We start from the raw sequence: 19,845 nt of genomic DNA, 5'->3' as shown, positions 1-19,845 counted from the left end.
CTGGTCAGTGGATGAAGAATCCATCACACGTCATCGGGAGTTATTGATAATACCTATGGTTAATCACCAGAGTGGTGCTGTTTTCTACAACAGGCCAAACTATTCCCCATGCATGCACGCACAACCCGCACAGACACAGGCCACTGGACTGAGCATAATTTTGACCAAGATGGGAAACAGCGCAGAGTCTAAAGCTAAGACCCAGTTTCTAGTTTCTTTTGCACAGATTCAATCCCTTTACCACTCTTATCCTCTAAGTGAGTAGGCAGAATGTTTGCCTTGTCTAAGGAGACATTCCCTCTGTTTAACTATTTTTCTTCCTGTGATTCTGCAGCTTTGCATTCAAGCCCCTGTAGCAACACTGTGTGGGTGCATGGAATCTATGGTATTATCTCTTATCATCTGAGACCCTCTAAGCACAGATTTTCCTGGGGATTCATTTTTCACGTGGCCTGTCTCTAGGACTTTTAGCCAAAACCGAGGTATAGAGAGGCAGTACTACATGATGGTTAAGTACTCAGTCTCTGGAACTAGTTAAGGTGAGCTCAGATTCCAATCTGTCACTGAGTGCTAAGTGATGCTGGCTCTTAACTTCTCCAAGCCTCAGTTTCCTTACCTGGAAAATGGGCACAATAGCACTTAACTCAGAAAGTCATGAGACACTGGCTATCTAATTTTACATATGGTATTGTATATGTTTCAATGCTACTCTCTCCATTTGTCCTACCCTCTCCTCCCCACTCTGTCCTCAAGCTTGTACAGGGAACTCAAACCCAGTGCTCTGTGACAACCCAGAGGGGTGGGATGGGGTGGGAGGTGGGAGGGAGGTTCACAAGGGAGGGAACATACGTATACCTATAGCTGATTCAAATTGGTGTACGGCAGAAACGAACACAATAGTGCAAAGCAATTATCCTCCAATTTAAAATAAATAAATTTAAACAAAAAACCAAAACAATTACAAAAAAAGAAAGACATGAGACATGCAAACATTTAGCACAGGGCTTACCAAAATAAGAACTCAATAAAGTAAGTATATTTTATAAAAAATATGGCTTATTATATTCTCAAAGAGGAGTATCTCTCTAAACAGCAACAAAATATTAAAGGACTTCAGTCACTCATTCAGTGATTAGACTGTATTCCATTAACTTCAGGGATTATACAGAGAACCATACAGTCACATCAATACATTAATAAGAAACATAAAATATACACTGTTGATCTTGAGATGCTCGTTGCTTTGCCTCTAAAGCGGGAGGCTATATATAGGAAAATGTGCCTTTCCCAGTGCAGCTGAACCATTTCAGTTATTTATGTTTGCTCAGGATAACCGGAAATTACCTGAGGCAGAAGGACATTTCCCAGATACAAAATTCTGTCACTTCTCCCATCCTCCCTTTTCTCCTACCATCACTCCCCCACCTTCCTGAAGATTTCCAGGTAACTTAATTAGAAAGTGAAATTAATATAGCTGAGCACCTATTACTTTGGCCACCTGATGCAAAGAGCTGACTCATTTGAAAAGGCCCCAGTGCTGGGAAAGATTGAAGATGGGAGGAGAAGGTGATGACAGAGGATGAGATGGTTGGATGGCATCACTTACTGGATGGACATGAATCTGAGTAAACTCCAGGAGTTGGTGATGGACCGGGAGGCCTGGCGTGCTGCAGTCCATGGGGTCGCAGAGTTGGACATGACTGAGCGACTGAAATGAACTGAACTGAACTGGGTATTTCTAAAGCGTGTGTCATTTCCACTATTTGATGCTAGAGTCAGCTTGTTTGGGGGTAGGGTTTGCCTTGTGTAAGAGGGAGGGGGCAGCGAGTACATAGACATCCTGAATTTCTGGTCACATGATGAGGAACCAGAGAATGGCGGGGATACAGTCTAGGGCTGAATGTGAACAATATGTTTCTTGTCATGTAGTTCAATAATACCTGTTTCATTAATCCATTACCTGTGGTTTTGCCCCTCATAAGTGTATATAGTTACACTGGATGTACCATGTTGGTATAACCAGTGTTTACTTTTTACCATTGCTAATGAGTAATCAGGAAAAGGAACCTGACCCAAGCTGGGCTAATCATTCCTTCCAGGAAGATTTTAAAATTGGAGAAAGTGAAACTAGGCTCTTTTTGGGTGGCTGCATGGTCATTTATGGGCTTCCCTGATGGTTCAAATGGTAAAGAAACTGCCTGCAGTGTGGGAGACCCAGGTTAGATCCCTGGGTTGGGAAGATCCCCTGGAGGAGGAAATGGTAACCCACTCCAGTATTCTTGTCTAGAGAATTCCATGGACAGAGGAGTCTGGCAGGCTACAGTTCATGGGGTCACAAAGAGTTGAACATGGCTGAGCAACTAACACTCTTAACACACAGTCATTTATAGAACTGTGTGAAGTGTTGTACCGTTAAACCAACCAGAGCCACAGAGGAAGAAAGTCTGTAGAAAGAGAATGATGTAGAGAGAAAGGACACAAAGTTTGAGAGCATCTGAGGGCCTGGTTTCAAGGCTACCTCTGCCACTCTCCTTGTTTTCCTTGATACACTGTGGAATCTTTATAATAAAGTCTCCTTTTTCCTTAAGCTAACATGAGTTGGGCTTCTGTTACTTTCAGCCAAGAGCCCGAACTAATAAGTCCCATGAGATCTAACATTTGGTGATGAGCACTTTGCAACAAATGGTAGGGTGCTCTTTGTGCCTGGTTGTGGAGTTTTATTTTCCCCATCCTTGCTGTCTCTTCACATTTCCCTCACTCCCAGGGTCATCTCTCCCCGATCGAGGCCAACATTATCACAGAACACTGTCAGTCATCAGTATATTTGGCGCCCACTGAAAGTGGTCACTGTCCCCAGGGGGTCAGAAAGAGCACACATGGCAGAGTCAGCCACACTGCCTCAAAAGTGGCCATGCTGATTATTTCAGCATAAGTTACGTTTTGAAGGCTTTTTTTTTTCACATTGAGTAAAGAACAAACAAAGGAAAACATTCTTTTTCCAGGTTTGGGTTATTGCCTTTGATTTATTTTCCACTGCTTTGAAAAAACCTGTTCTTCCAGATTCTCCTACTGCTTAGGCCACTCCCTGGGCAGCTCAGTACATACCCTGGGAAGCAGCTCCAGCACTTTCTCTAAGTTACCAGGATTGGAGAGGCAGTGATAGAACTAGCGGTGGTAGTAGCAGCAGTAGTAGTAATAATAACAACAACAACAAAGTCATTTATTGAGGGCTGGTGTGCATGGGCTTAGCATATTAATTATGCTAAATTAAATCTCATTTCATTCTCACAAACAACTCTAGGAATCCTTGCAACAACAACTCTATAAGGTTCATACTGTTTCTACCCTCTCGCTTCCCTTTTATTGGTGACCCAGTTGAGGTTGGGAAACTGAATAACTCTTCAGTTCAGTTCAGTTTAGTCGCTTAATCGTGTCCGACTCTTTGCGACCCCATGAATTGCAGCATGCCAGGCCTCCCTGTCCATCACCAACTCCTGGAGTTCACTCAAACTCACGTCCATCGAGTCAGCGATGCCATCCAGCCATCTCATCCTCTGTCGTCCCCTTCTCTTCCTGCCCCCAATCCCTCCCAGAATCAGAGTCTTTTCCAATGAGTCAGCTCTTTGCATGAGGTGGTCAAAGTACTGGAGTTTCAGCTTTAGCATCATTCCTTCCAAAGAACATCCAGGACTGATCTCCTTTAGAATGGACTGGTTGGATCTCCTTGCAATCCAAGGGACTCTCAAGAGTCTTCTCCAACACCACAGTTCAAAAGCATCAATTCTTTGGTGCTCAGCTTTCTTCACAGTCCAGTTCTCACATCCATACATGACTACTGGAAAAACCATAGCCTTGACTAGACGAACCTTTGTTAGGGTCACACAAATACTAAGCAATAAAGCCTAGAATCAAACCAAGCATTCCCATCATAGAGCCTGTGCCGGGTAGTAACTGGCACCCAGGCCCTGAAGAGGGAAGCGGTGCCCACACACAGGTATTGAGGACACTTGCCCAGGGTCTAGTCCTGATTCTGGCATTAATTTGTTTTGCTATTTTAGGTAGCAAATGTTTTCTTCTATGGACCGTAGTTCCCTCCTTTATAAATAAGGTTATCTCTGAGAATGCTTTCTCAACTGAACCCAGAAAATAACAGACACTGAGGGAGTTAGAATTGTTTTTTTAGGCACATGTAACATGGTGTAAGGTCTCCACCAAGCGTAGCTGGATGGATGACTTAAGCTGGGGAACAGAAGTCCTCCCCAGTGACATGTAGAAGACATCTCCATGGATAAAGAGATTCCACTAGGAGTTCATCAGGCATGACCCTTAACCAACAGAATTGGGAGATAGTCTATGTCCTGCCTTGTAGAAGCTTCTCATCACAGTTACGTCATCAAGGCCCAATGAATGCATAGAGGTGGAGGCACAATACAATCTCAGAGATTCTCAAAGTTCAGTCTTTGCTCTGAAGTATTTTCTTTTCTGGGCTAAAATGCCTCTATCAGATATCTGGCTTGGAATGATGACATAGAGTCTCAAAAAGTTCTGTCACAAAACACAAATATTCTAGAAGGAGTAGAGAAGGAGCACAGAGTCATATCATGAATACCTCAGTGAGAAATAGTTTAGAAAAATTCAGTGCAGCCTCACCAGGCCAGGAACAGTCCTAAGGGAATGAGACTCAATCAGAGGAGTGAAGACATGGGTTTACATTGAGAAAGATGGTGGCTGGACTAAGGAACTTGGGACCTCCAACAGTGTAGACCTTCCAGTTGGCTGGGAAGACGGGAGCGGGGAGGTAGAGGCACGGTATATCCTGAAGGCCAGAGAGGCCAGACAATTTTCAGAAAGCAGTTACCAGCGTTGAGAAGGTAGAGGAAAGAAGCTCCAAAACAAATCTGTCAGTCAGGATGATGCACCCCTTAAACTGGGTAGGTTCAAGGCCAAGGGATGACAATAGTCTTAGGGACTCATGAAAATAATTTAAGATGGAAGACAAACTGAACTTTTAGGTTGAGGAAATGTCTTAATACATAATACGTTGTGTTCTCTTAAGTCATGTCCAACTCTTTGAGACCCCATGAACTGCAACCTGCCAGGCTCCTCTGGAATTCTCCAGGCAAGACTACTGGAGTGGGATGCCATGCCCTCCTCTGGGGGTCTTCCTGACCCAGGGATCAAACCCATGTCTCTTGCATCTCCTTCACTAGCAGGGTTTTTTTTTTTTTTTTTTTTTTTTTACCACTCTACCACCTGGGAAGCCTTAGTAATATCTTTATCTTGATGTGAACACAGTTATAAAATATCATTTTTAAAATCTTTATAAGGAAGAAGGGGCTTTCGAAAGCAAGACTGTCCAAGGCCCCCCCAGAGGCACTCCCCTGAGAACTACCACATTCTGAATGTTTATTTTAAGACAGGTGCTCTTCAAGCAAGAGTTGTGTAGTCCCATGTAATCGTCTCCCAGCTTTCTGCACATGTGTTCTGATCTTCGTCTTAGAAGTGAAGAAATGGCCGCTCCCAACTTTAAGCTCACGTAGTGAATAATATGGAGGCGGGTGGCCAACCTGGTCTGGTTCCAAATTCCTCCTCCTTAATCAGTAACCAGACTGCTCGCTTTCCTTTCGGCCTTTCATTCGCCACAGGCCAACCTTGTTCTCAATGCTGGGCATGCAGAGAGCCAGGACAAAGGGGTGATGGAATGGAGATGCATGGCAGGCACAGGGCACGGGTAAGGGCATTTGGGGCTCAGAGGGATGGGCGCGATGGAGAATGGTGTCGTCACTGGTTGGAGGTTGACAGTGAAAGCTCAGAACATCGCCCTCGAGGCTCCAACAGAAGTAAGGGAAGAGACAAAGGGTCACTTGGTCAGTCAGAAAGATTCACTGAGCGTGCAGAGAGGGTTCTGAACCATCCCCTATCCGGTGATCTCTGGCAAGAGAGAAAATACGCAGATGACAAAGCTTGTGGCAGCATGTAAAGGCATCGAGCGAATGCTGCATTCCAACGTTTATATTTTTCTAGGTGGACTGAGAGGCACTTTTTTGTTTGCACAATAAACCTGTACCCCAAAATTACTATGTTTGATGTGTGAGATGATGCATACAATCTTCCCCTTTCACTAGCCATCTGAGGAAGGGACTTCTTGTGGAAAGGATTTCAACGCAGCAAGTCTTGTCTGGTTTGCATGCAGGACTCACCCTATTTCCCTTTGCTGAGATCCAGTAGCCTGTTCCCTTTCACTCTTATCCTTGAACACCTCGATGCTACTTGACGCCTGCGGTCTCTACTGGGCCTGCTTGCCTGAGACACAGTGGCCTGCCTGCCTTGAGGGCTTTGGATGGAGGTGCTGAGAAGTGAATGGCCAAGAAAAATCCAGCGGTGGAATGGGGGCTGCAGGCCCCTGATAAACTCGCCTTTTTGAACAGCTGTGTTCTACTCTTTCAAAGGACTCAAAACATAAACTTCCTGGAGGGATTTAAGAATGCCATGATTGCACAATCCTCGGGTTTCTGTTTCTTTCCCTACCCCCATCCCTTTCCACAAAATAAATGCATTCTTTGTCTCCCGTGCTGCCCTGGAAACAGGGAATATGCTACACAAAGGTAACAATTCAGTCCATAGGTCACTTTTTTTTTTTTTCCTTAAGTAGATTTCTGTCTTTCTCAATAAGAAATAAATGTGAGAACTAAATTTACCACTGCCTAGGTATCTTAAGTTGGTATCTTGGTCCCATCACTGGCAAACTTTGCTCAGGCCATTTTACTCATGGCTGATGAGACATAGGGTTGAGGGTAGATAACATGAGAAGGGGGCTTCCCTCATAGCCCAGTTGGTAAAGAATCTGCCCGCAATGCAGGAGACCCAGGTTTGATTCCTGGGTTGGGAAGATCTAGAGAAGGAAATGGCAAGCCACTCCAGTATTCTTGCCTGGAAAACCCCATGGACAGAGAAGCCTGGTGGGCTACAGTCCATGGGGGTTGCAAGAGTTGGACACGACTTAGCGACTAAACCACCACCACCAACTTGAGGAGACCAACCTCCACCCCAATAATTTATGACTCTTGATTTGATTCTTGAAGCAAAAATGTTTGAGATCCTGAAACAGTCAGTTCCAGCTCATCCCCAGTACTTGAAGGTAAGATTGATTCTTCCCTGGCTCTCCGGCCCCTACAAAAACGAGATAGGGTTTTAAAGCCTTCTGCTGAAGACATCAAAAAGCTCCTAGTTCTCATCTGGATGGTGAAGAACTTTCAGCTTCTCCTTTAGTGCTTCCCTGTATTGCGAGGTATTGTTTTTATGTCCACATAGTAATTAGATTTGTGCAGCTAGATTTCAAGCTCTTTGAGTGCAGACACTGTGTCTGATGGCTTCCCAGGTGGCCCCCATGATAAAGAACCTGGCTGCCAATGCAGGAGATCTAAGAGACACGGGTTCTATCCCTGGGTTGGGAAGATTCCCCTGGAGGAGGGCATGGCGACCCACCCCAGTATTCCTGCCTGGAGAATCCCATGGACAGAGGAGCCTGACAGCCCACAGACCCTACAGGGTCGCAGAGTCGGACACGACTGAAGTGACTTAGCACGCATGCACACATTTGACTGGTTCGTTTTAGCCCTAACCACAGTGCTGGGCATATCACAGGTGTTCAAAGAGTAGTTTGTTGGATGATCTCAGTACTTGGGAAGTTGGACCCTTCTAACTGCTGAGCAGTAAAACAATGGTAAAAAGGCTGTGGTAATTATTTTATTAACCAATTCACAAGTAATTTAGTGGTTCCACTAGAGTTGTGCTTTAGTGATTACTTTCCTCTGAACCCTGAAGTCCAGGAATAAGAAGCCCTGAGAACCAGAACCGTGTTATCATCCACATAAACCAAATGTGAAGGGGCGTGTGAAGCTTCATGATGGATTCCATGGGGTGCTGAGCCTCCTGAATGGAAGCCAAAGCTGGCATGTAATTCTTGACTCCTTCTTGACTCAATGCCCCATGTGAATGAAACCAGTGCTGCTCAAAGAAGTGGGGCATGCTTCCTATACGATTTTCAGGAATTTCCATTTTTACTCCTTTAGAATAAAGCTTTTTTTTTTTTTTTTTTTTTTGTGGGGTGGAAGGTGTCAGAAAAGGCATGTTAGATCTATATGGAAAAGTTATTTCGTAACTTTGTTCCCTTAGGTCTGGACTCTGAGAAATGTGACTACTTAAGTCAATAAAACAGTTTTGTTTCTTTTTAATGAAACCAAAGATAAACTTTTTGTAGATACCAGAGAAGTGCAAATTCAGGATCTTTGTAGAGAAAACAAGTCAACACAGTATGCTTCTAAAGATGGTGAATGCCGAAGTGTCCCACATTCAAAACTTCTTTAATGCTTCTCCCTCCCTTTGTATTGTCATGGCTACTTATAAAAGAGTAACCAGAAGGGCTGGAAATTTCCTCAGAAACACACTCCTCATTACAGGGCAGAGGAAAGGTGTTTCATTATGGCATTTTTCAGTTTGCACACTTCTATCCCTTGTCCTTGGAGAATGTTCTAAGTTTATCATCAATTCATAAAACATTCACAGAGGGAAGAGGGATGAGAAACAGGTTCTCTGAGGCAACTCAGAGATGTAGACGTCTCATTTTTTTTTCTTTAATTGAAATATAGTTCATTTACAATGCTGCATTGTAAAACAATGCATTTACAATCCTGCATGGAGAAGGAAATGGCAACCCACTCCAGTATTCTTGCCTGGAAAATTCCTTGGATGGAAGAGCCTGGTAGGCTACAATCCACGGGGTCGCAAAGAGTCCAGACACGACTGAGCGACTATCACTTATCACAATGCTGCATTAGTTTCAGGCGTACAGCAAAGTGATTCAATTATACATATATGTGTATCTATTTTTTTTTTTTTTTTGCAGATCATTTTCCATTATGGGTTATTGCAACATGCTGAATGTTGTTTCCTTTGCTATACAGTAGATCTTTGTTATTTACCTCTTTCATATTCAGCATTGTGTATATGTTAATTCCAAACTCCTAATTTATCCCTCTCCTCTTTCCTTTTGGTAGTCATGAATTTATTTTCTATGTCTGTGAGTTTATTTCTGCTTTGTAAATAAATAAGTTTATTTGTATTATTTTTTTCAGATTCCACATATAAGTGATATATGATATTTCAGCCATCCTGTTTTATCTAGGTGAATAGGAGGCTGTGGGATCTCAAAAGAGGGTGAATTCAGCTGCTAGTGAGCCTGGGATATGAAGGCTGCTCCCCTCTTATTCACTGAGCGTGAACCAGGCGCTTCCCTCACTGTAGGATGGGAGTTTAGGACGATCAAGGACCTTGTAAGAAAGCACCAGCAGTGCTCCCAGCTCAGGACAACACTCCATCACTGGTGGCTCTTTTCCAGGAGAAAAGACAGAACTTGAGTCTGAGCCTGTGAGATGCTTCCTGCTGTCCTGACTGTTACATGCCAGGCATATGCTAGATAAAGGCAAACTGAAGGCAACAAGATCTTTTCCTTATGTGTAAAACAGCATTTGTTTACTCATCCATTCAACAGATATTTACTTAGCATTCAACATCTATTTATAAGTAGATGTTTTGTGAGACTACGAGTGTCTTAGGGTTGTTGTTTAGAGCACAAAGAGCCTGCAAAATTGGTCTTGGAACACAGTGCTCAATAAATGTGAGAGCTGATAAAACAAACAAATGAAAAGGAAGGTACTAGTCTGTCTGGAAATAAAACGGAAAGTAACAGTGCAATGTGATGGTTGTTCTGCAGAGGGGAGCATGGGATTACAGCTGTGGAGGGGAGTGGTCTTTGCTTGGAAAGATAGGAAGGAGTCCCTCTTCCTTTCAAGGAAATGTCCCCACGATATGCAAATAATTGTTTGATGACATTCTGCTACACTGCTAGTGACGGTGTTAATAAAACTTGTTGTCTAGCAAGAGGGGAATGTTGAAATTAGAAAGTTCAAGGTAGCGGTATTCTGCCATAAAGAAGGCTGAGAGCTGAAGAATTGTTACTTTTGAACTGTGGTATTGGAGAAGACTCTTGAGAGTCCTTTGGACAGCAAGGAGATCAAACCAAAGGAGATGAACCCTGAATATTCTTTGGAAGTACTGACAGTTAAGCTAAAGCTCCAATACTTTGGCCACCTGATGAGAAGAACGACTCGCTGGAAAAGACCCTGATGATGGGGAAGATTGAAGGTGGGAGGAGAAGGGGACGACAGAAGATGAGATGGTTGGATAGCATCACTGACTCGATGGACATGAGTTTGAGAAAGCTCCAGGAGACAGTGAAGGACAGGGAAGCAGTTCATGGGGTCACAAAGAGTCGGACACGACTGAGCAACTGAACAATGAGTTCTGCCATGTTGTCTATTAGCTTAACCAGTGTCACTCCAGATCCACTCAGCGGTACCCAGTGTGACTGGTGACTATCTCCTTGGTCATCCTGACTAGCTGCTACAGTTGTTACAGAGCAGGGCCCTGTGGGGCCACCTTTCAGAGATGAACACTCTGTGTTTGACAGAAAATGAACAGAAGGGTCTATAAAAGCCTGAAAAACCCAACCACTTTGTGCATGAAACACTTTAATCATGACTCATTTTTTGCCCAAAATATATCGAAGCAAAAACCAAAGCAAATGTTTTATCAAAATGTTGACAGTACTCTGGAAATCTCTAAATGTCCTCCTCAGCAGAATGTACAATGTATTAAGTACCATCAATCAAGAGGCTACTCTCTTCCTTGGCTGGAGGGCCCAGTCTGGAAGCTTTCACTCTAAGGGACCGAGATCAAGGTCACTGCATCTCTCCTGTGAGGCCCCCCGTTCTGGTCTCCCTCATGTTCTTTTTTCCTGCTTTAAGGATTTTAGCGCAATCTGTCTAATATTGTTTTTGGTCACTGATTCAGGTCTGCCTGTCTTTCCACTTCCTGGTGACTCCAAGAAGTCCATGAAAGAGAGAGCGTTTGTCCATCTCATGTGCTCACACTAGCTCAGTCCAGCACTAGCTCCAACTCGCTGGTGGATGATTTGACTTACTGGGAAGCCAGCGGTCTGGGAACACTCGATGAGCCAGTTTACGGGATGGCCATGAGTCTCTGCCATTGGCTGTGAGCCACGCTCCCTTCATAAACTACAGGACTGATTCTTGGCGGCTCTCCGTCCAATGGCGGGGCCGCGGGGCGCTGGGCCGAGAAGTACTGGAGTGAAAGGACAGGCACGGGTGTTCTCAGAGCGTGCTCTTCTTTCCTTATGCTGGTGGCAACTGGACTCATTCCAGAACGCTGGCCGGTTCATCAGGAAACACCCCCAAGGTGGCAGAGAGCATGCCCTCCCAGAGCTGTCGGTCGACTCATTATTTGGGGGTTTAAACCTGGATACTGGAAAGCTCCCCCCTTTTGTAAAATAATAATAATAAAACCCTCAGCAACTCCTAATTCCTGGCGGCGTTTCTCTCTCATCCTCAGTGGTTTCTCTGACTTTCGTAGCTACTAAGCTTCCCTATTCCCCTCAGTCTTCTTGTCTTCAACCACGGTTTTCCTCCTTCCCCGGGGCCCCCTCTGCTTTAGCACTGGGAGGTACCAAGTGTTTGTTAACCACACGCTGAGAATCTGACCCAACATTTTGCCTCTCCCCACATAACTGCCTCCATCCCCCACATGAATGCCGTGATCCCAGGGTGCTCTCACAGCAACGAGGCGGATGTCCCTCTCACGCCTAAGCTCCAGCCATACTGCTTTCTAACAACTTCCCCAAACATAAAAGGCGACTTCAGCTTCAGGTCTTCAGTGTGTAATGCTCCTGAACTCTCCACTCTCTCTACCCCTCCCCATTCTTCCCATAGCTAGCTCCTTCTTTTTCTCCAGTGTGACCCCAGCAGAGGTTTTCCATGACCATTGACCTAAAATACACCCTCAGGGTTCTCTTCCATCTCAACCTCTTGATTGTCCCCTCTACAGTGCTTATTGCAATTCTGGAAGACTTGTGTTCATTTGGTTCCATTTTTTAAGTCCATCTCCCATGTTATAACGAGCCCCAGAGAGGGAGGCTTGGTGCCTTGGTGATCACTATACTTCATGTCTGTCTTGTTGACCACTGAACTTCATCTCTAGTGTAATGCAAACCAATAGGAGATAAAAAAAAAATTGTTTAAAGTAAGTGAAAATGTCTACTATGGAGAACAGTGTGGAGATTCCTTAAAAAATTGCAAATAGAACTGCCTTATGACCCAGCAATCCCACTGTTGGGCATACACACCGAGGAAACCAGAATTGAAAGAGACACATGTACCCCAATGTTCATCACAGCACTGTTTATAATAGCCAGGACATGGAAACAACCTAGATGTCCATCAGCAGATGAATGGATAAGAAAGCTGTGGTACATATACACAATGGAGTATTACTCAGCCGTTAAAAATAATACATTTGAATCAGTTCTGTAGAGATGGATGACACTGGAGCTGATTATACAGAGCGAAGTAAGCCAGAAAGAAAAACACCAATACGGTACACTAACACATATATATGGAATTTAGAAAGATGGCAATGATGACCCTGTCTGCAAGACAGCAAAAAAGACACAGATGTATATAGCGGACTTTTGGACTCAGAGGGAGAGGGAAAGGGTGGGATGATTTGGGAGAATGGCATTGAAACATGTATACTATCATGTAAGAATCGAATCGCCAGTCTATGTCCGACGCAGGACACAGCATGCTTGGGGCTGGTGCACGGGGATGACCCAGAGAGATATTATGGGGAGGGAGGTGGGAAGGGGGTTCATGTTTGGGAACTCATGTACACCCGTGGTGGATTCATGTTAATGTATGGCAAAACCAATACAGTATTGTAAAGTAAAATAAAGTAAAAAATAAATAAATAAATAAAGTAAGTGAAAATGTCTAGAAGGAAACACTTCAAGATTCTGAAGTGCTTTCTGGTTGGCAGGATGATTTTTCCCTCCCACTTTCTCATGTGTCTGTGTCTCCTAATTTTTCTACATATAGCATATATATTACCTATGGAATTAGGATTGAAGTGAACATGTTATTCAGGAGGGCTGCCCTTGCTAAATAACCACCCTTAACGAGCACTTGGTAGGGCCCTTGTTTCTGACTGCAGGACATCCCATCTCCCTGGGCCTCAAGCAGACTGGATCAGGGTGGACATTTGATTCAAGCTGAACCATGTTAATGATTATTTTAGTAATCAGAAGTTGAAACAAGACCTTCTCAACAGTCTGTGCACGTGAAATGGGGGAGGCGGAGTGCTGCCCGTACCGGAATCATTCTCAGTTGTGGACAATGAGCGGAAGAGAAAGCAAGTCTATGGAGATGGGAGAATGAGACTGATGCCCGGGATAGTCAGGATGAGAGACCATGCAGAAAGGGAGGAGGAGGGGGAAGAAGAGGGGGAGAGACAGACAGACGAGATTCCTGAAGCTTTCCAATTCCTGGTTCTAGCCCTTTGGGAGACTCGGTTGTATTTCCCATAATTGAGACACCGTGTAACCTTCCAATAAATCTCCCCCCAACCACACACCTACACCTTGTCTTCCCCCTTTTGATACTTTAGGGGCCTTCTGTTACTGACAACAAATGATTCTCAACTAAAACAAAGATGTAATAAAGCCAATAGTTACGTTCCAGTTAGAGTTTTCATAGGGTAAATGCACTTTTTGTTTTTGATTGATTAAAATTGAAAAGCTGAGCAGAGGCTAAATGAACACATTTACTTTAGTTTCTCTTTCAACTTTCCCCGTGTGGTCATTAACCCAGCTCTTCCACAGCCTTTATGAAAGGAGAGCATTATGAATTAAGAATGAGGGCGGCCGTCCTATGACAACAGCATTCTAACAGGGTTCCCATTGTCTGCACAGAGCTCGACAGGGCCTAACCCAGGGGAGGTCCAGAGATGATATCTCCACCAATTCTCCCTTCAGTGCACAAGAACATTCTGAACATAAGACTTCCATCTGAATCATGTTTAGACAACCCAGGTCTGCAACGTGTTAACTAGTTTGGATGCGATCACCTGGAGACAGAGGTGGGAGGGATGAGCAGACCTTTTAAGAGGTCCCTGCAATTTCAGGCTCATCTTTAACTCCATTACAAAGGAATGTTAAGCAGCATTTAGAAGGTAGTTTGGCAAAGTACCTGAAAGCACCTAACAGCTCCTTTGATGTTCTTGGCATTGAGGTCATCATTCTTTTGAAACTTTTGAAGAAACTTTTTTTTTATAGCAACTGTATCTAAGTTCAATGCAGGGTGTTGATGTGTGTTTTCTCTGGTCTAATGTTAACCTGAGTAACTATGAACCATACAGAGAGATGTTCCTTTAGGGAGACCTCAGCTTTCACTCCAGCCTATGCTTATTTTCACATCAAAGACACATCTAAAGGGAAACTGCTTAACTGGCTCTATGAAACATGAAGAGGTTTACAGAGATATTTGGTCATAATTGAGAAAAAAAAAACAACAACCTAAAACCTACACTTCAGATAATTTAAGTCTTTCATGCCCGGAAATGAGAATGCATAATGGAAGATAGAAAACTTCCTTTGCTTTCCAGGAAGGTCTGAATGCAGATTTTTTTTTTTTTTTTTTTCAAGCAGGAATTAAAATCCCAGTATTTGCCATACATTCATAGGAAATGATTGTTGATGATTTAAATGACAAGAAATGAAGGACAATAAAGCCTTTATAGTGTTTGCAGTTTAACTGCTCTTTGAAGCAATGTCCTATAGCAACACAATGGCCTCACTTTGATCTAACCTGCTCAGCCTAGTAATTACATGACTGAGATGAATTCTCCACCTGACAGGTTCCAATCCTTCATGTGTGGCCATATTCTTTGAAGAGGGAAAATAAACCCACCTAGATTGGAAAATAAAACTTTAAACAAGTCAAAATTGGGACTCAACAGTAATTCCCTGTGTCAGAGCAGTGGGCTAGGCAGAAAGCTAATGAGAACCTCTGTTTCCCAGGATAGGTTTATATTCTTCTTGAAACTTATCTTTAAGCCAAAATATGTCACACTTCCTTTCTGTGAATTCATTTCATGATAAATCAACACTCATCATTCTTAAAATAAATGACAGCAGAATGTACTAACCTGGGCCTTGAGTTGACTGCTAACTGACTGCTCCCTGATAGAAAAACAACAACAACAACCTGTCCACCCCATTATGAATGGCCATGGGATAAATCAGACAAGTAAAAGAGTTTATTTTGCACCATTCTGCTAAGAAAACTGTTTACTGTCTTACTCGAGTCTGCTTAAAATATTAAAAGCACAGTCTTAACTCAGAAAGCTCCTAATCCTCCAAAATATTGCTACTGTTTATTTCATTTGCCTTTTAGATACAACCCAGGACAGATTTAAACCGGGAAAGCTCACCAACTGTAACCTTGTAAATTGCTTTTAATCCGGGATGTCAGCAGGATTGATGCCTCTGGGACTTGAGCCCCTATCCCCAAACATACATTTCTTCTCTGTACCTGGCTCACGATTAATATCTTGTATCCACTAGTTGGATTTCTAGAGGATAAAATACTTCCTTACACATGACTGGTTCTCTGCATTTGTCATCTCTCCCCATATGCCATTTCAATCTCAAAGAGGGTCTTTCTTTTCAACCAGTTTATTTCTTTCACTGTCCTCAAATCCCAGATCAAAATGCACCCCTTCTCAGAGCCTAACTGCAATCACTGCTCTACTGTTTTGGTCCCCAGCAAACTACTTATCCATGATTTGCTTTCTTTGTGTTTTTAAGGCTTCTGGTTTATAACTATTATTATATCTTTCTCAGTGGCCCCAGAAAGATTGTAAACACTGTTTTCTGTCTTCTAATGTCTTTTGAGGCAATAATACATTGTGGTGGTTAAGAGTCCAAGCTTTGACCTCAGAGATCTGGATTTAAGTCCTGTCTCTGTCAGATCCCCTGGAGGATTAAGTGGCAACCTACTCCAGTATTCTTGCCTGGAGAGTTCCATGGACAGAGGAGCCTGGCAACCTACAGTCCATGGGGTCGCAAAGAGTCAGACAACTGAGAAACTAACACACACTAACACGTATGTCCTCTATGAGATAGTTTCAATAGCTTAATTAACCTCTCTGAGCCTCAATTTCCTTCTCTGTATAATGGGTATAGTAGTTCTAACTCAGCAGTTATGTGTGTGTCCGACTCTTTGCAACCCCATGGACTGTAGCTCTCCAGGATCCTCTGTCCATGGAATTCTCCAGGCAAGAATACTGGAGTGGATTGCCATTCCCTGCTCCAGGGGATCTTCCCAACCCAGGGATCAAACCTGGATCTCCTGCATTACAGGCAGATTCTTTACTGTCTTAGCCATCAGGGAAGCCCAGCTCAGTTATAGTGAGCCCAGCTCACTAGTTATAGTGAGTTTCAAATGAGATAATATCTGTAAACTCTGAATTTAAAATGTGACAAATAATTAAGTTTTAATAAATATCAGCTATTATTCTCATCTAGTCTTCTGGGTCTCAACAAAATCTGGATGAGTGTTCAGCACACAGTAAAAAAGAGGAGGAGCCAACAATATTCACCAAGTGACCACTCAGTAGAAAGTACTTTTCATATATCATCTCACTGAATTCCAGCTTCCTGACTTGCTATCACTGTGACCATGGGCAAGTCACTTAACTTCTATACCTCAATTTTCTCATCTGTAAAAGGTATATATAAAAATGATACTTATAAAGGTGATGCAAAGGTTAAATAAATTCATGTAGAGTGCTTAAAGCAGACCTGACATGCAGAAAATGACTGATAATACCCACTGTTCTTATCATTACTATTAAATCCTTACTATCTTGAGAAGAGATATAAGGAAACTAATTTTATAGATGAGAAAAATGAGGCTACAAAAATTTAAGCCACTTGGCCAAGCTAATAACTGAACCAGATTGCCTGACTGTGAAAATCCATGCTGTTTATGAAATGCATTCACTGGAGAAAATTTCCATTTCACGCTAGGGAGTTATTCTAGGGAAGCACTAGAGGTGCAATGAGGTCCTCAGGTAACTGTCCATTGCAGGTAAGGCTAAGAATGAGGCAGGCCTGCAAGGTGGATGAAAGGTAAGGCCACTGAGATGCAAGAGATGACCTCCCTGGCTTGCACAGCATGCAGAGAAAGATGAGCTTAATTGTGGACCCCATGCGTAGGCGTCAAAGAGCTAAGCAGGGGAGTGACATGACCTGTAAGGTATTTTAGAAAAAATACTCTACTAATCAAATATTTGTGAGTGGATTGGAGAAAGGAGAGCTTAAGCCAGCAGACCAGTGAGAATGTCTCAGCTCTCAGTAAGGGATGGTGAGAACTAGACCTGAGGTAAGATGGTGGCAGTATAAAAGGAGGTGATGGGAAAGAACTTAGGAACCAGAAACCAAGTGAACTTTGTGAGTAATTCCATGTGAGATATGTGGGAGATATGAAAAGACAGAAATGTGACAGACAGAAAGGCCAAATCCAGATTCCAAATTAGTGACTGAGTAGATGATGGGGTCATGTGTGAGAAAAAGACGATAGGGAGAGGAGTACGTTTCACGATGGGGGTGGAGTGTTAGTTGCTCAGCTGTATCTCTTTGCGACCACATGGGCTGTAGCCCACCAGGCTCCTCTGTCCATAGGATTCTCCAGGCAAGAATACTGGAGTGGGTTGCCATGTCCTTCTCCAGGGTTCATGATGGAGGTGGGAGGCAAATAATAGGCCTAAGTTGGCACATGTTGGATTAGATATGTTGTAGGGCACGTGAGTGGAGATGTCTCCTTACTGATTAGATATTTGGGTCTGTAGATCAGGAGCGATCCTTTGGCTGCCTACAGAGTTTGGGCCGAAATGCATCTAAGCATCAGTCAAAGGAATGAGCAAGGTTGTGAGATCAAACAGAGTTTGGAGTGAGAAGAGAAGAGAGATGGGAATGGAGCTGTGGGGAGCACCAAAACTTAAGGATAGAGCGGTTTTGAGGAATGAGGTAGAGGAGATGAAGAGTTGAAGGAAGAAAGGAGCTTTACAGAGGGAGGGAGCAACCTCACCCAATGATGCAGGGGCATGTGGAATAAAAGCAGAGCTGTGGCAGGATATGTATACCTATGGCTGATTCATGCTGATGTATGGCAGAAACCAACACAACGTGCGTGCGTGCTAAGTCGCTCAGTTGTGTTCCACTCTTTGTAACCCTATGGACTATAGCCCACCAGGCTTCTCCATCCACGGAGGAGGCATGAATACTGCAGTGGGTTGCCAGGACCTCCTCCAGGGGATCTTCCCAACTCAGGGATCGAAACAGCAGCTCATATGTCTCCTGCACCGGCAGGCGAGTTCTTTACCACTAGTGCCACCTGGGAAGCCCAATCATCACAATATTGTAAAGTAATTATCCTCCAATTGAAAATAAAACAAACAGAAAAACAATCAGAGCTGTATCCACAACATCTGACATTTGATGGTGGTTGGGCTAAGAGTCAAATCACAAGGGGCTGAAGACAGACTTGGAAGTCACAGAAGGAAGCAAAGCGGGTACATTATTTTTCCTAAAAGCTTCACTGAAAGGAGAGACAGGATAGCAGCGAGAGGGAGTTACCTGCCTCATCAGTTTTTACATCTTTCACAGCAGTCCGTACAATAGTTTGTAAGGATGCAGTTAGACATTTTTGAAGGGACGATTCTGTCAACTTGCCGAGCCCCTTTGTCTCATTCATTTTCTTCCATGTTTTCTCCTCTTCTCTATTAAGGGAGGTAGTGAGGCTGAGTCTCCTTGTTCAAATACTAGATAGAGTTCGCCTATTTTTCCACGAGTAATTAAACAGATTGCAAGCACTAGGAAATTCTGTATGCATTTGAAATCAGCCAAGAAATAAGAGAAGTCAGGCCCCAAGAACGATAGGTATCACTGAGAAAACAGAAGTGCTGTATCCAAGTACTCTTTTCCTTGGGCTTTGTGTCCAAATAAATGAATATATAGGAAAATCCTGTTTGAGGGACAACAAAAAACTTCCCAAAGGAAGATGGATAGCATTGGGTGGCTTCAGTGAAAATTTCAGTAGCATTGATTTGGAGGAAATCTAAGGATACTAAGTATGAAAATGGAAGTGTTAGTTGCTCAGTTGTGTCTGACTCTTGTGACCCCCGTGGACAGTAGCCCACCAGGTTCCTCTGTCCATGGAATTCTCCAGGCAAGAATACTGGCGTGGGTTGCCATTCCCTTCTCCAGGGAATCTGCCCAACTCAGGAATCAAACCCTGGTCTCCTGAATTGCAGGCAGATTCTTTACCGTCTGAGTCACAAGGGGAGCCAAGGATACTAGAAGCCTATTTAAAATGGAATCCTACTTGATCTTGATAACTGATGATAGTGCAAAGCACTGGGATTGGGTCTAATCGCTTGTTAAATTAAGGTCACATATGGGAATTGCTTTTGCCCAGATAGCTTCTTGCTACAGAACAAGAAGGATCTAATGAAGTTTGATCTTTGGATGCCTATCACCATGTATTACCAAGCCTATCATTTTCTCCATCAAAGAAAACACAGTCAGAGAAGAGGGAGAAGACGAGAGAGAGAACAATCCAACAACCTCAATCCATCTAGGCATCAATTCAGACTATTCTCTGTTATCTGTGTTCACTGAACAAGCACACATCATTTCATTTCTTGCTTTGGCTTCTCATCATATTTTTAAACTTTCAATATCATTTAGTAACATTCTTTCTTCCTCCAGGATATCTCATGTCACAGGTGCCTTTTTCTTTCTCTTTATTACTTTTGGCAGTAGAAAGAGATTTTTTTTTCTTCCTGTCTCCCACTGACCTTTGCCTATTC

General features: G+C 43.4%; 1 protein-coding gene across 3 annotated transcripts in view; it reads right to left on the bottom strand.

Annotated features, from left to right (window-relative positions):
- Nucleotides 1–19,845, bottom strand: part of MAML2 (mastermind like transcriptional coactivator 2) — a 407,963-nt gene that overhangs the window by 138,821 nt on the left and 249,297 nt on the right. For 2 of the 3 annotated variants that reach the window (XM_060399669.1, XM_060399670.1), the window contains one exon: nt 1,607–19,845. This exon is cut by the window's right edge. The exons of the other annotated variant lie outside the window; for it this stretch is intronic. In XM_060399669.1, the coding sequence (XP_060255652.1) occupies nt 1,607–1,678 (72 nt within the window). In that variant the 5' untranslated portion in view covers nt 1,679–19,845. The remainder of the gene's footprint in view (nt 1–1,606) is intronic. 3 annotated transcript variants of the gene reach the window in all.

This window comes from Ovis aries, chromosome 15, assembly GCF_016772045.2.
Source record: "Ovis aries strain OAR_USU_Benz2616 breed Rambouillet chromosome 15, ARS-UI_Ramb_v3.0, whole genome shotgun sequence".
Classification (NCBI taxonomy): domain Eukaryota; kingdom Metazoa; phylum Chordata; class Mammalia; order Artiodactyla; family Bovidae; genus Ovis; species Ovis aries.
The sequence above is the reverse complement of the archived record's forward strand: the minus strand, read 5'-3'. Positions and strand labels throughout refer to the sequence as shown.